The sequence below is a fragment of the Anolis carolinensis genome, chromosome 3, assembly GCF_035594765.1.
Source record: "Anolis carolinensis isolate JA03-04 chromosome 3, rAnoCar3.1.pri, whole genome shotgun sequence".
Classification (NCBI taxonomy): domain Eukaryota; kingdom Metazoa; phylum Chordata; class Lepidosauria; order Squamata; family Dactyloidae; genus Anolis; species Anolis carolinensis.
The window spans coordinates 44,107,918-44,124,352 of record NC_085843.1 but is presented as its reverse complement, the minus strand read 5'-3'; the positions used below and the strand labels follow the sequence as shown (position 1 = coordinate 44,124,352).

Below are 16,435 nucleotides of genomic sequence, written 5' to 3'. Positions count from 1 at the left end.
GAGGTGAAATTTGCACATTTCCCAGCTTGCTCAACAACTCACTAACTCAGGGCATGGGGTAGGCATCTAACTTGGAAATCTCTGCAAAATTGCACACTACTATAATAATAATACTTTATTTGTAGCCCACCTATCTCCCCGAGGGGATTCAGGGTGGCTCTCAACATAATAAAGACAAACATTCAAAGCCTGTATAAAACAGAAGTAAAAATATAAACAAACAATAAAATACATTAGCATCTGGGTGGACATCAATATTGGCTGGCTTCTCCAAGGACTATGAAACTCCTGAATGACTCCCATTTTTAATATGACCTCTGCTTCCATATTGATGGCATCCTTTAATTTTTTGGGCCATACTCGTCCTGGACTCCCTACTATGTTTCCTGGTGTGATGTTGAATTAAACCAGTTCACCCTGGCCTGGTGGAAAAAACATCAGGATATGTTCTTTTCAGCTTTCTCACCTGTATGACCTGTTCTGAAGCAAGCTGTTCTCCTAGAGCAGTTGGAGTGTTCAGTGCTACATCTCCTACAGCAGGTTCAAAACCCTCTTCCTCCATGTCTGCATCCAAAACCTTTAACAGATTAACATGAATGATTTGAGTCCCTTGTCTCAGTCATTCGAGCTTGATCTCATAATCTACAGGACCCACTCTCCTAATCACCACTAAGGGCCCTTGCCATTGGGCAGACAATTTAGCCTCTGAAGAGGGTAGTAGGAGTAGAATCATCTGTCCTGGCTGAAACATATGCAGCCTTACCCTCTGATCTTAATAGGACTTTTGAGTTGTCTGGGCCTTTTCCAAATGCTCTTTCGCCAAATGGAGACTATCTTAAGGTGCTCTCTCATCTCCAGAAGTTGCAATACTAAACGAGTGAAAACGGTTTCCTCTTCCCAACCCTCCTTAACCAGATCTAAAGCTCATTTTGGTTGCCTCCCAAAGAGCAACTCAAAGGGGGAAAAACCAGCGGAAGCTTGGGATACCTCACAGATGGCAAAGGAAGGTCATAATTTGTGTTATTCCCTAGGTCTGGTGCCTGCTAACGTCTTAAGCATGTTTGAGGGTGTGATTGAACCTTTCTACTAATCCATTAGCCTGAGGATGATATATTTAGTTCTTTATAGGTTTGATCTTCAAAGTTTCCCAAATATGCATGACCAGCTGACTTAAGAAATTGGTTTCCTAATCCATTGAGATCTCCTTCAGGAAGCCAACCCTTGAAAAAAATGGGTAACAACTCTTTAACAATGGCCTGAGACGTGGTAGATCTTAAGGGAACTACTTCAGGGTACTTAGTGGCATAATTTATCAGTACCAATATGAGTATGCCCCCTGCTGGACTTCTCCAGTGGTCCCAAGTCCAAGTCCAAAGCAATTCTCCCAAAGGGAACTGTAACCACTGGCATGGGCACTAATGGAGCAGGGATCCAGGGTAAGACATTTGTTTTCTGAATTCAAAACGATCTTAACAGATTAGAGAGATGGGCCAAAACTAACAAAATGAAGTCAATAGGGACAAATACAAGATACTCCACAGGCAGAAAAAATGAAATACAAAGATACAGAATGGGGGACACTTGGCTTAACAGCAGTATGTGTCAAAAAGATCTTAAGAATCCTCATGGACAACAAGTTAAACATGAGCGACAATGTGATGAGGCAGATTAAAAAGCCAATGGGATTTTGGCCTGCATAAATAGGAATATAGTGTATCTATCCAAAGAAGTCAAGCTACCCCACTATTCTGCCTTGGTCAGATCACACCTGGAATACTGTGTCCAATTCTGGGCACTGCAATTTAAGGGAGATGTTGACAAGCTGGAATGTGTTCAGAAGAAGGCGATCAAAATGATGAAGTGTTTGGAGAACCTGTCATATGAGGAGCAGCTTAAAGATTTGTGCATGTTTAGCTGAGAAGGCTGAGAGGAGACATGATGGCCATGATGTGAGGGCAAATCATAGGGAGTGGGAGCAAGCTTGTTTTCTGCTGCCCTGGAGACTAGGACACAGAACAATGGCTTCAAACTACAGGAAAGGAGATTCCACCTAAACATTAGGAATAACTTCCTAATGATGAGAGCTGTTAAGCAGTGGAACTCTATGCCCCCGAGTGTGGTGGAGGCTCCTTTTTTGGAGGCTTAAAAAAAAAAAGCTTGATAGCCATCCGTTAGGGGTGCTTTGAATGCAATTTTCCTGCTTCTTGACAAGGGGTTAGACTGGATGGCCCACAAGGTCTCTTCCAACTCTATGATTCTATGATATCCCTTGCCAATAGAACATTTGGAGTAGTCTGTCTAAGGTCCCTAGCCAAAGATCATGCAATAGGAATATCATGACCCAGCCTCATGATCTCTAGGTGCAAAGCCTGGGGAACTACTAGCTGCCTCCTTTCTTCCCCTATACCTTTCTTCTTAGCTAACCTATACAGTAGATTTCCTACCATCTCAAATTGGGGATTTATGGAGTCTGCAGTTCCCTGAGCCAGACTCAATGTGTAAGTCAAAGAGGAATCATCTTGTTGTTAAGCTACTTATTGGGTTTGAGTTACAATGGCCACATCCCCAATGAAAAAATTATCCCCAGAGAAGGCTTCCCCATCCTCAGACACGCTGGGGTCAGTAGACTTAATAGCTAAATTTGGCCAATCTCTCCCCAGCATGGCCTCTTTTGACAACCTGGGTACAACTCTCACCTTAAGTCATCTTTTCTGCCCTGTTACTCTTATCATAGCCAAGGTGTTATTATATGGCTTCAAACCCCCATGAATGCATTTTACCACAGAATTTCCCACAAGGGAGGGCCAGCATCCTGAATCCACCAAGGCTGTGAATTTGACCCCATCTCCTTCTGCTGGTACCACCCATTCCATCTAGAGACAAAACATCACCTTAGACACTACCCACGTATTTTCCAGCTCACATTCTATAAATGAACAATCCCACTGCACATGTCCCTCCTGTCCATATGTATAACAATCTATGGGGTTGCCAGTTCCCTCTTCCTCGATGTCCCTGGAAAGCACAGAGGAATCCCAAAGAGTCTGTAGCCTCTTCCCGTTGTCTTATTTGTATAATGTGGCAACTTGGATTGTCCTCCCACATGTCTTGGCTTGTGGCAGACATTGGTTAAATTGACTACCACTTGGTTGTTTGGGTGCCTTCAGGGTATACCTGGTTGAAGGTGCCTGCTCTCAGCTTCTTCTGCCCCAGCAAAAGCTTCCATAAACCAGGTTGTTGTGTGTTTTCCAGGCTGTATGGCCATGTTCCAGAAGCATTCTCCTGACGTTTTGCCTACATCTATGGCAGGCATCCTCAGAGGTTGTGAGATGTGGGCAAAACGTCGGGAAAATACTTCTGGAATACTTCCAGCCCAGAGAACAGACAACAACCCTGTGATTCCGGCCATGAAAGCCTTCTTATATGAACAACACTGCAGCTTCTAGCATATCCATCTGATAGCATGGTGTCCAGTTTCAAAGGCAGAATATTGATGAATTCTTCCAGCACTACTTGCTCCACCACTTGTACAGCAATTTTACAGCAATTTCTGAATGACTGCCTTGGATCAATGATAGGCATCCTCTGATAAATTCAGGGTACTCAAAATTGCCTCCTTGACCTTCTCATAATCTGATGTTTCAGTTGGTGCCAAGGAATCAACCACCTCCTGGGCTAGCCCAAACAGACATGGAGCTGGCAGCAGTGGCCACACATTCAAAAGTACTTATAAAGGTCTCAGGATCATTGTCTTGACTCATATTATTCAATGTAATAGGAGGAGATATGTGGAACATAAATATCTCTGTTGGGTGAGTTCTAGCAGGATACACAGCTGCCAACTGCTTTATCATTTCACTTTGAAACTGTTCCCAAGTCTTAATAATCATTCCAAAACTCTAGGGTGTTGCCCTGCCAATTGCTGAAGAGGAACTTGTTCTGCAAACCAAGAAAAAAATCTGCTGTTGAGGGTTTTGTCCTTTTGGAACAGGCCCCACATTGGGCGCCAATGTTGTTGATTGACCCTTTTCCTGGGGAATGCAACTTCAAAAACTTTAGCTTGCATTGAGAAAGCTTTCTTTCTTGTTGTGGGTTCATAAATAAAATGTTTAAAACTCTGGCAGATAGTCCTTAAACAAAAGCTAGCTGGTTTGCCAAAATACTCATAAATGTCTTTTATTTTGTCTTCATAGCAGACAGATTTAAGAGCAAATCTTCCAGTCCTTCTCTCTTCCCCACATCTCCCTTTTCAATTTCCCCTTGGTCCCACATCTCCACACATCTATCACAATCACCAAGGTAATTGTGATAAAAGTCTCTTGAGCCTCAACATCCTTTGAAGTAAGGGCACATGTTTTATTTTCTATAAGGGCAGTGGCCTCCTTACAGCTCAGACTTACTAGAGTAATAATACCCTGTTCCCCCTAAAATAAGACATCCCCAGAAAATAAGACCTAGAAGAGGTTTTGCTGACTTGCTAAATATAAGGCCTCCCCCGAAAGTAAGACCTAGCAAAGTTTTTGTTTGGAAGCATGCCCAATGAACAGAACACCAGAGCATGCAGGATCGGTAAATGTACGTATCATAGAGTGTTGTACATGGAAATATTGGTAGTAACAAGAAATTCTTGATAGGATTCATAGTTTGTCTGGTTATGCTGGTTTGTGATGACAACTACTGTACAGTATATAATAAATGTTCATTTTTTGGTTCAGGAATAAATGTGAATTCTTCATGGAAAAATAAGACATCCCCTGAAAGTAAGACCTAGTGCATCTTTGGGAGCAAAAATTAATATAAGACACTGTCTTATTTTCGGGGAAATACGGTATTAATGAGGTACCTATGTGGAAACATATGCTTTATCCACTACAAAAAATGCATAATAGCAATAGCAGATCTTATAAGAACTGCCTTCCAGGAATACTAGAGTTCTGTCACTTTTCTTTTTAGCGAAGGACCATTATTTCACAAGAGAGAATTTAAAATATTTTCCTTATTGAAAACCTGTTGACCAGAACAGCAAAAACATGCGTTTTGAGGTGACAAGGAATCATCTGGCAATTTTTCAAGTATTTTGATGCAGTAAGCTAGGCTGCAAGTGTGGGAAATGTTTCCATGTTTCGACCAGCCTAAATACCAAGAGCTTAATTGGTTTGGTAATCAGAGAATACACCCTACCACAGCAGGTATGAACATAATGTGTGAAATAACTGATCTGCAAGGGTGGAGAAATTGCCCACACCAGTGAAATCATACACCTTCTGAATATTAAAAACACGGAAGAAGAATAGAACAATACATAAACATGAACTACAAACAATATAAGTAGATTAACAATGAAAAAATAGGGATAAATAAAAAGTTCGGTCCCACTGCCCTATCTTTAAGAGAGTTGAAGGACTCACCTCGACCTGATAAAAGTTATGAACAAAACCTAGGATAGCCAGCACTGTTAGAACCAAGCACAAAATTTGTATTCTGGAGTAAGTGGGCCACATGATCCTTTCCTCTCTCTTTCACTCACGTAAGATGCTGCCACATTGCCCATGCTCTGCAGGCACCAATGTCATTGTTGCTTGGTTTCACACAAGCAAAGTCACCAGGAGCCTTCTGCTGCATTGCATCTTCCTTTGAATATACATATCCTGCTCCAAAAACAGAGCTGAAAGAAAAGCAGATTGTGGAATGACAAGCATTATTTCTTAGCTGTGGCAGAATTGCTTTCAAATATATATCACATTACAGTCAACCTTGCAACTTAATTTTAGTACTGGCTTGGCTAAAAATAAACAGATAATGTGCTTCAAACTGGAGAGTTGTTTTGTGGATCCCTTTTCAAGGGAAGCAAATGCCTTCTGACCTAAATTGAACTTGGGATGAACATATTGATCATGAAAATAATCCTGCACTGGGGCCTCATCCAACTCATCTTGCAGTGCCCTGGTACATATTATAATGGTTTGTTTCTTCTCTTAGAAGTAGGCCTTTCTGACACCATTACAAGAAAACTAATTTTTTATCTTCCACATGAATATAGGTAAAAGTAAAACGGCGCTCCATGCAGTCATGCCGGCCACATGACCTTGGAGGTGTCTACGGACAACGCCGGCTCTTCGGCTTAGAAATGGAGATGAGCACCAACCCCCAGAGTCAGACATGACTGGACTTAACGTCAGGGGAAATCTTTACCTAAAGGTTTCCCACTGACATTAAGTCTAGTCGTGCCTGACTCTGGGGTTGGTGCTCACCTCCATTTCTAAGCCAAAGAAAGCTGGCATTGTCTGTAGACGCCTCCAATGTCATGAGGTCAGCACGACTGCATGGAGTGCTGTTACCTTCCCACTGAAGCGGTATCTATTGATCTACTCACATTTTTGCATGTTTTCGAACCACTAGGTTGGTAGAAGCTGGGGCTAACAGCAAACCATAACCAGTTGCTGACTGTGGGATTCTATATAGCTTTCCCAAGCTCCCTGTCTCAAGGAGCAGTTTGACGCAAGTTTGGCTCAATGTTATGGAATTATAGGAGTTGTAGTTTTACATTGTCTTCAGTCTTCTCTACCAAAAAGTGCTAATGCCTTTACAAACTACAATTCCCATGACTCCATAGCACTGATCCATAGCAATTAAAGTGGCGTCAAACTGCATTAATTCTACAGTATAAGCAACAGTAATTTCAGTACCACATCACCATTTCTGCAAAAATGCAAACATATACATTTCACACAAGCACTCTGCCACACAATATTGTACCCCATTCCTCCACTACACAAGCATACACATATCTCCCATCCCACAATGTTCCTGCAGTTTCACCAGCACTTCCTACAATTGCCTCACTGCTCTAACTGAACACTGCAAGGTCTCCCTGCAAGATTCAACTTTTCAAACACAACAGGCAAAACCAGGGGCTCTTTGCATTTTCTGGGAGGGGGGCACTGTTTGGGCAACTGATGACTATTTTCATTCATTATGAATGCCTCTAGATCTACATGCTATTATTTTACAAAAAAAGAGATAAGATGTAATCCTGAATTTTTTTAATGAGAGTTGAGCAGCAAGAGTGGTGCTTGTAGACAAGCCAGTGGCCACAGGTTTTATACTGGACATCCCAAATCAAGACTGAACTGGTTAGACCTCTTTTCTTCTCCCTGACCTCTTTTCTCTGAACTTCGTCATCATCAACACACTCTGACAGATAATAAAATACTAACTAGAGCATTTTGTTAGAATCAACTTGCTCTGCTAAGCAGTCTGTTAAGAAAATATTGAAATGAAACTGTGTTAAATACATTAAGACTCCATATCCATGGAGTATATGTTCCTGGCTGGCCTGCAGTTATACAAACTGTAGATAAGACCCCATGCCATTAAAATAACTCTACAAGTTAGCTGGCATTGCCCTTCCTGACGTGCGATGGGAAGTTGCTGCTAACGGTGAGAGAAAAAAGGTCGAACATTGTGAAAGCCACCCACTGCATGACTATCAGCCTCCTCCCACCAGACTCAAATCAAGGAAGGGCTTCATGAGAACCACCACTCCTCTTGATGTTCCTCCAGCAGCAGCAAGGGTGTCTCTCTGGGCAGCTAAACCTGGCAATTCTAACTGGATGGCCCCCCAAGAGGGTCTTCCTCCAGGGACAAACCAAGAATGGGCAACTTGGAAGTCCCTGAACAGACTCAGAAGTGGAGTGGGCAGATCAAAAGACAACTTGGCAAGGTGGCACTACCTGGAGGAATCCTCCACCTTGTGTGACTGTGGAGCTGAACAAACAACTCAGCACATGTATGCTTGCCCTCAATGCCCTGCCTCATGTACGGAGGAGGAGTTGTTTAAAGCTACAGACAATGCGGTTGCTGTTGCCCGCTTTTGGTCCAAAACTATTTAGTTGCTTGTGATTTCTTTTTTTTTTCTTCCCCCCCCCCCCCATTATTTGAAATGTATTTGTTGTACAATGCTTTTGACACGAAATAAATATTAAAATAACTCACTTTCAGTTCCAGCAAACCACAGAGTTGCATTTGAGGACCTAGGGATTATTAGAAAGCTGCTAGATGGTCCAGCACAACTCTATAGTAATTTATAGTAGAAGCATACCATCGAATTTGCCTGAAGGACCTGGAAGATGCCTAGTAAAACCAAGGCTATAGGTCTTATTGTAGTTTAAGACAGTGGTTCTCATCCTGTGGGTCCCCAGGTGTTTTGGTCTACAACTCCCAGAAATTCCAGCCAGTTTACCAGCTGTTAGGATTTCTGAGAGTTGAAGGCCAAAACATCCGGGGACCCACAGGATGAGAACCACTGGTTTAAGACTACAATAAGGCTCAGAAGATATTTTCATTAGAGAACACTGAATTAGTTAAAGTTTTATACCCAGACTTCTTCTTCCATTAACTCTTATTGTCTTTCAGTTTCTGTAATAGATCGTCTAATTTCTGTTTATGCTCTAAAATGTTGCAACAGAACTTGAGAAGAGGCAAAGAAAACATTAACAAACAGATGTATTTCATTATGTAATATCCCTGTGGGATAATGGATTGGATTATTTACTTATGAAATGAAGCTAGGAACATGCAAGGATGTACTTTTCAGTTCAGCATTTACAACCTGCTATTGCTGATACAATCACTTTCTCCTTATTAAGAAGCAGCTGTTCCGGAAATGTATTATAAATAAAACATAAATATTTATTTAGTTAAGACTCATTAGCAACATAAAACTATGTTTCTGTACATTCTAATAAGAGTATCAAAGTGTTATTTGAGCTGATGAGTGGAGAGAACTGTAAGCTTCATGAATGTATAGCTACTTTATCTTCTATATAGCAATTTAAAATCATTTTAGAAGGCCATCTTGCTTTCTGCTTTAGGTGCTTTTAGCTCCTTTGGAATCTCACTGTTACTTTTCAACCTGGTGGTTTTTGTTTGTATATATCTTAGTTTTTGGCTTCACTCTGTCAGAGTCTCCTTGCTGTATACCTTGGATTTCCTTCCAGTCTAATATAATTCTCTACCAATGCGGCCTACATTTAGGAGCTGATGAGCGGAGATAATTCTAAACTTCTTAACTCTAAACTTCATTTCTGATATTGTAAATTACTGGAATTGCTTCCACTCAGAGAGAGTTTAACACCATTGCCAATAGGCATTGTGAAGATATCCCATCTCTCCATCCCTTCTTTCCCTCCTTAATATATTTTTGGATGCAGAAAAAGGCAAGATAAATAATAGAGAACTACATGAAGTTTACAAATAAAAATAATGCTGGCAAAATTATTGGCGAAATCAACCAGGGGACGGCTGGGACCGAACAGTCTGTTTCAAAAGAGTGACATTCCCGAGACACCAGTCTGTCTCATCTCATTGGCAACTGTGGTCACATGGAAAGAGCCTTTTGACCCCAGAATTTGCAAAGATACTAATGTATATTCCTTTTGAAATTAACAGATACTAAAGGACAAGAATGAAAGAGAAAGGAGAAAAAGCACATATTTGTATATACAATTAGGTTGCCTTGTAGAAGTAAAGTGCATCATTTTGCATATTATCTTCCATCCCATATCCAGTTGTGTGGGGGCAAAATTGAAAACTAAGTTCTACAGATAATGGAATGGATGAAAGCACTAGTCTTTCTGAAAAACACGGGAGAGGGGTATGACCATGTTTGACCCAAGCCATTGGGCGGGGGGGGGGGGGGGGGATATGTACAAGGAAGTTATTTTTAGTTGGATTCTCTACAAGTCTGTACCTGAGACAATTTCAAGGTAAGTGTTGTCTGAACACTGCTTCTCAGACGACTAGCATGCAGTGCACCCATACAGAAGTAGCCTTTAACAAAATGACAACCTTTCTATCACAACAATGACAATGCTTGAATCAGTTTTTGACTACAGCTCCTAGAATCCCCCATTTAGTATAGCTACTCTGACTACATCTCGGAGGAAATGTTCTTATTTACACTTTTACATAACCCTCTGTCACACTTTTGCCTCCTTGGTTTGATTGATTTTCCATATAATAATTTCTTTTAAATCTAGTAAATATCCTGCGGTGCAAAAAGGTTGTATGTGGCCTATTATGCGGATTATACAAAGTGATTACAGCGATTATAAGCCATTCTGAAAAATGATTCCATGTAATGAAGGGAACACAGATGTGAAAATAAATTTTAAAAAGGAGGGAAAGGCTTGTCATATAAAACTGGACTATTTTCTTAGGATAAATAATCAAAAGAGCATATGTTCAGGGGATGTCAGAATAATATACTTTCTGCTATGATGATGTATAGGGCTGATCTGGAAAGAATAACAACAGTAGCTAAAAGATACTTCCTGTATTCGTTTCTGTTGTTTGAAATGTGGCTGGCATTTCTCCTCTACTTCCTCAAACCAAATAGCACACTATGTATGCTTTATCTTGAAATTCACATGAAAGGCGGCCTGACATATATTTGAGACCAGTCACAGGAGGATCTCCCTACTGGTTCTCTGCACAGCATGACCTATTTTCTAAGGATTTCATAATCATAACACTGACTGGGTAGCTAACAAACCCCTAAGGCTGCAGCAAGCTTCCCTCAGTTTCTCTAAGTTTGTTGTAGCATAGTTATTGGAGACAAGGGTAAAATGAGGGCAAGAATCCCCAAAATAAGAATTTTGCCACTCAATGCCATTTTCATCCATCCCCAAGAATCACTGAGAATGAAAATCATTCCTATCTAGAGCTCTCATGTTTTGCCATGCAGGAACACAAAATCAACACACCATCGAGTCTCTGTTTTAAAAAACCCAAAGGAGGACACTCCATCACACTTTAAGGCAGCATATTCCACTGTCGAACGACATGAATCGCCTTCTGAATGTTTAAGTGAAATCTCTTTTCTTGTAATTTGAACACACTGGCCCATTCCATGCAGCAGATAACAAGCTCGCCTCTTCCTCAATGAGACATCCTTTCAGATATTTAAACATGGCTACCATGACCCCTTTCAACTTTCTCTGCTCCAAGCTAAACATACTCGTATTTCCCCCAAAATAAGACCTACCCAGAAAATGAGACCTATCATGATTTTTCAGCATTTCTGAGGATGCTCAAAATATAAGGCCTATTTCAAAAATAAGCCCTAGATATAGTTAATTTAAAAAGTCAATTTGGAAAAATAAGACTGCCCCTGGAAACAAGCCCTAACACATCTTTTGGAGCAAAAATTGATATAAGACCCTGTCTTATTTTTGGGGAAACATGCTACCTAGCTCCCTAAGCCGGTCCTCAAAGGGCTTTGTTTCCAAACCTTTTATCACTTTGGTTGCCTTTCTCTGGACACGTTCCAGCTTGCCATTCCTTTGATAAGTTTGCTTCCCCCTTTTCTTAGTATTTCAAAAAGCTCGATTAGAATTTTAAGTTACCATAATACCCAACATCTGGAGAATGAAGGTAAATTTTATTAGTGCGCAGAATTCTTATTTGAGAAAACAGTGCCATCACATTGCCTCCTCTATAGCTATATCCCTATTTCATGGTCGGTTTTAGATGTCTCTACACTAATGCACAGAGCGTGAAAGAAAACAAAATGAACCTGAATTCTTAATACAGCAAACTAAACATGATATAATAAGGCATCACTGAAATCTGATGGGTGGGTCTCATGATTAGAATATAGTAATAGAGAGGTATGGTATATTTTTAAAAGACCAAACAGAAAAGAAGGAGGAAGAGAACTGTATATCAAGGATGTTTAAAACTGTGAAGAGATCAAACCCTGGAAGCCAGGTTGAGAGCACCTAGGCAAAAATTAAAGGGGAAATAAACAGCAGAGATGTCATTGCAGGAGCCTACAATAGACTCCCCAGACAGCCTTCCTGCAACAGATGACCACACATTGCAAAATAAAAGATTTAATAGTAATATGAGTTTTCAACTACTGTATCTTATATTTGCTGAAAGTCCAACTCAGTCAAGAATACTAGGTCCAATAAATCCCTCACTTTGATAATTATACTGTCTTGAATGTGGAGGAGACAACAAGGGGATCCACTATTTTAGTTCTGATCCCAACCAAAAGGGATGACCTGGTTAACAGGATGAAACATGGCAAGATCATTAGGTGGAAATGATCATATTCTTCCGAAGCGTTTTATAAAGCAGAAAGGCTCACGCACCCATAGTCAGACACATATTCTAGACTTTAAGAAAGCTAATTTCAGTAAATTTAGGGAGAGCCAAGGTGTGATTCAATGGTTACTAAGCTCTACTGTTATAACCTCTATTTAACAGTATGATCTTAATGATGGCATTGACTGTATGCCTTTTATATGTGTGTAAACCTCCCTGAGTCCCCATGGGGAGAGAGGGCAGTTTAGAAATAAATTATTATTATTATTATTATTATTATTATTATTATTATTATTATTACTACTACTACTACTACTATTGTTATTTTCTTCAGTATTATGGGCACTGACCTGGAGACCTGGTTTTACAAAGACATCACTTCAATACTGTGTATGTGGCCTTTCCACCACTAAGATCATTCCTGGAACTTTTGGTCATTTCTGTTGTTTATCTCTGTGTGTTTCTTGGACACAGCACTTCACAATTCTTATCTCAACACAGTTCATAAAGCAACTGTTCTTTGGTAGCTGACATGCCATCAAAGTTAATTGAGATCATTGCATTGTTGGTCCTGAAAAGGTTTATTTGTCCACTTGTTTGTTTATTTGCATACTGCAAGTCACTTCTGGTGTGAGAGAATTGGCTGTCAACAAAGACGTTGCCCAGGGGACACCCGAATGAGTTACCATCTTGCAGGGAGGCTTCTCTCATACTTGCAGGAACACCTCAGCAAGTGAGAGTCCAAAAGTGGTAGGCTAAAACCCGTGACCTCAATCAGTGACTGACCAGATGAGAAACTCCCTCCTAGGCACACAGAAGACTGGGCAACTTGGAAGGCACTGAACAGACTATGCTCTGGCACCACAAGATGCAGAGACAATCTTAAGAAATGGGGCTACAAAGTGGAGTCCACAGCATGAGTGTGGAGAAGAACAAACCACTGACCACCTACTACAATGGAGTTTGAGCCCTGCCACATGCACAATGGAGGACCTTCTTACAGCACTCCAAGTGGCCAGCTTCTGGTCAAAGGAAATTTAATATACAGTGTTCCCTCACTACTTCGCAGTTCACTTTTCGCTGTTTCGCTGTTTCGCAGTTTTTCAATAAACTTTTAAAGACTATTATAAATCATAAAAATTACAATTTACAGCCTAACGAAGGGAGGAAGGAGAAGCCAAAGAGAGAGAGAAGCCAAAGGAGCCCAAGTGGCAACGGGCGGAGAAGGAGGCGATTTATCAACACACAATTGATTGATAAAGACTTAAAATAGTGTATAACTATTAAAATAATGTATAAATATTAAAATAAATATAGCATCCCTACTTTGCGGATTTTCACTTATTGCGGGTGGTCCTGGAACCTAACCCCAGCGATAAGTGAGGGAACACTGTAATGCCAAGTTTTTAACTTTGTGGTTTTTAAAAATACATTACAACTGTATTCTCTCTTCGCTTCTGAAACGATAAATACATTCTTGTGGTCAGGAATACTAAAAGGGAAGGGAGTTCATGATGGATGAGAGTCTCTTAAAAGTGGGATACTGAAGGCACAACTTTGAACAGTTCCAATAAGGAGGGGATATGGGAGGCATCTAAACAAACCAGAATGGATCAGTAAAGAACTTTCAATTGAATTAAGATTTTAAAAGGACAGGTACAAGAAATAGAAAAAAAGGTGAAATCACAAAAGAAGTATTCAAATGAATAGCCAGGCAGAAAGTCAGAAAAGCAAAAGTGTAGCATGAGTTCAGGCTTGTTAGAAAGATTAAAAACAATATAAGGCTTTTTGGTTTATGTCTTAAGCAAAAGGAAGAAAAACTACAAAGAGAAGATGGTGAAAGCATAACAGAGGAAAAGCAAAACTACTCCAAAATAACAACAAAAGTGCTCAAGCTAGGAAAAATGGAGCAGGTTATATAGAAGGGGTTGTCAGCAAGGCACCACTCCAAAAGAATTATGTCTACCAAATTTGCAAATTTATGGTTAATGGAACATAATTAAGAGTTATGCAAACAAACAGTCTCAGAATAAGACCATAACAAACCCTCTCTGAATCACCCTTATCAAGGTAACCTAATAATAGCTTTGCCTTCAGGTTGCTGTAAGACGGAGATGACTTGAAGAGATACAACAATAACAAACAACAACACTACTAAAACCCAAAAAAATCCTTGCTGAGCTTGAAGATTTTTAAGTAGCTCCAGATCCATTTTAAATTTACTTTTGCAATAACGGATCTCTCGCCAAAGAAATCCATTATTGCAAAAGTCATTTCATCTGGCCTAAAGCCATTTGGAAATTCAGAAAGGAAGACCTAAAACTTCAGCAGCAGTACCAAAAGGTTTTTGCACTGTCAGGAAGGCAGCAAGAAGGGCAAACTCAGTGAAAAAGAAACCCTCTATGGAACTTTAGCTTTGGAGCAAGAGGTAAATTACAACCCTTTCCCTTCAAGATAGTTGTGTTCAAAGTCCCAGCTCAACCATCAGATGCACAAGATTGGTTTGGACAAGTCACTGCATCCCTTCATTTTAGTACATTAGGAGATACCTAGTATTGGTTGAATCTACACTGTAGAATGAAAGCAGTTTGACACCACTTCAACTGCCATGGCTCAATGATAGGGATTCCTGGGATTTTTGGTTTGCTACTCTTTTGAGGAGAAGGCTATGGATATTGTAAAGCTACAACGCCCATGATTTCATAATACTGAGTCATGGGCATTATCGTGATGTCAAACTGCATTAATTCTACAGTGTAGATCAGGCATGGGCAAACTGGGGCCCTCCAGGTGTTTTGGGCTTCAACTCCCACAATTCCTAATAGCCTACCGGCAGTTAGGAATCCTATAGGTTGAAGTCCAAAACACCTGGAGGGCCGAAATTTACCCATGCCTGGTGTAGATGCACCCATGGATGCTTTGGGCAAGTTACTGCATCCTTTATCCCCTTCATTCTGTATCTAACCTGAAAACTGCAGGAGGGAAAAAAGCACCACTAGGAATCTATTATTAGGTTATCAACAAGGATAGAGATACATTGGATTGTAGGCTTCACAGTGCTTTATGACGGAAGGTCGTGGTGATGGCTGCATGGGTATGAGGAAGTGGGTTTATTCAGCGTGGGTTGGGTTTTGGGTTTGTGCATGGTTAGTAAAACATTGTGTTGTCGAAGGCTTTCATGGCCAGAATCACAAGGTTGCTGTGAGTTTTCCGGGCTGTATGGCCATGTTCCAGAAGTATTATCTCCTGACGTTACGCCCACATCTATGGCAGGCATCCTCAGAGGTTGTGGGGTCTGTTTGAAATTAAGCAAGGGAGGTTTATATATCTGTGGAAGGTCCAGGGTGGGAGAAAGGACTCTTGTCTGATGGAGGCAAGTATGAATGTTGCAATTAATCACCTTGGCTAGCATTGAAAAACCTTGCAGCTTCAAGGCCTGGCTGATTCCTGCCTGGGGGATCCTTTGTTGGGAGGTGTTTGCTCAGTGGTTCTCAACCTGGGTTCCCCAGATGTTTTTTGCCCTTCAACTGCGATTTCTGGGAGTTGTAGGCCAAAAACATCTGGGGACCCCAGGTTGAGAACCACTCTGTTAGCTGGTCCTGATTATTTTATTCCTGGAATTCTCATGTTTTCAGAGTTCTGTCTTTATTTACTGTCCCGATTTTAGAGTTTTTAAAATATTGGTAGCCAGATTTCGTTCATTTGTTCAGCCAGGGATCTGCCAGGCCTTGAAGCTGCAAGGCTTTTCAATACTAATCAAGATGATTAATTGCAACATTCACACTTGCCTCCAACAGACAAGAGTCCTTTCTCCTACCCTGGACTTTCCACAGATATATAAACCCCACTTGCCTGGTTTCCAACAGATCTCACAACCTCTGAGGATGCCTGCCATAGATGTGGGCGAAACGTCAGGAGAGAATGCTTCTGGAACATGGCCATACTGTCCGGAAAACTCACAGTAACCTAATAATAATAATAATAATTTTTTAAATGCTGCAGCTCATGAGATTATGACAGAATTTAATACATTCCTTCTGCAACACTCACACCATGCAATCTCTGCGTCAAATCTTGTATAGCTTTTCAATCACAGCAACTACTAAAACCCTTGCACCCAGTGGGAAAAGAGAACAAGCTCCCAGCAAGACCCCCAACTCACCCCACTCAGAGGCCCAGGATTTCCAGCAGTGCCCAGTATCCCTCTCCTCTTGCTCTCTTCCTCCCCCTCCTTCAAGAGGCAAATAGAGACAGCAGAGAAGCTGCTCTCTCTCTCCCCCACGCTGGCCTCGCCCACCTCCCCTCGTTCAGCTTTCTCCTT

The 16,435-nt window shown here is 40.9% G+C and overlaps 1 protein-coding gene across 2 annotated transcripts in view; it reads right to left on the bottom strand.

The window, feature by feature from the left end:
- nxpe3 (neurexophilin and PC-esterase domain family member 3) overlaps positions 1-16,414 on the bottom strand; it is a 28,885-nt gene extending 12,471 nt beyond the window's left edge. The window contains exons 1-3 of one of the 2 annotated variants that reach the window (XM_008107808.2): positions 16,277-16,414; positions 5,409-5,665; positions 467-577 (exon numbers count right to left, since the gene is read on the bottom strand). In XM_008107808.2, coding sequence (XP_008106015.2) covers positions 467-577; positions 5,409-5,501 — 204 coding nt within the window. In that variant the 5' untranslated portion in view covers positions 5,502-5,665; positions 16,277-16,414. The remainder of the gene's footprint in view (positions 1-466; positions 578-5,408; positions 5,666-16,276) is intronic. The other variant, XM_008107810.2, reaches the window with a different exon arrangement.
- Positions 16,415-16,435: the final 21 nt, after the last annotated feature.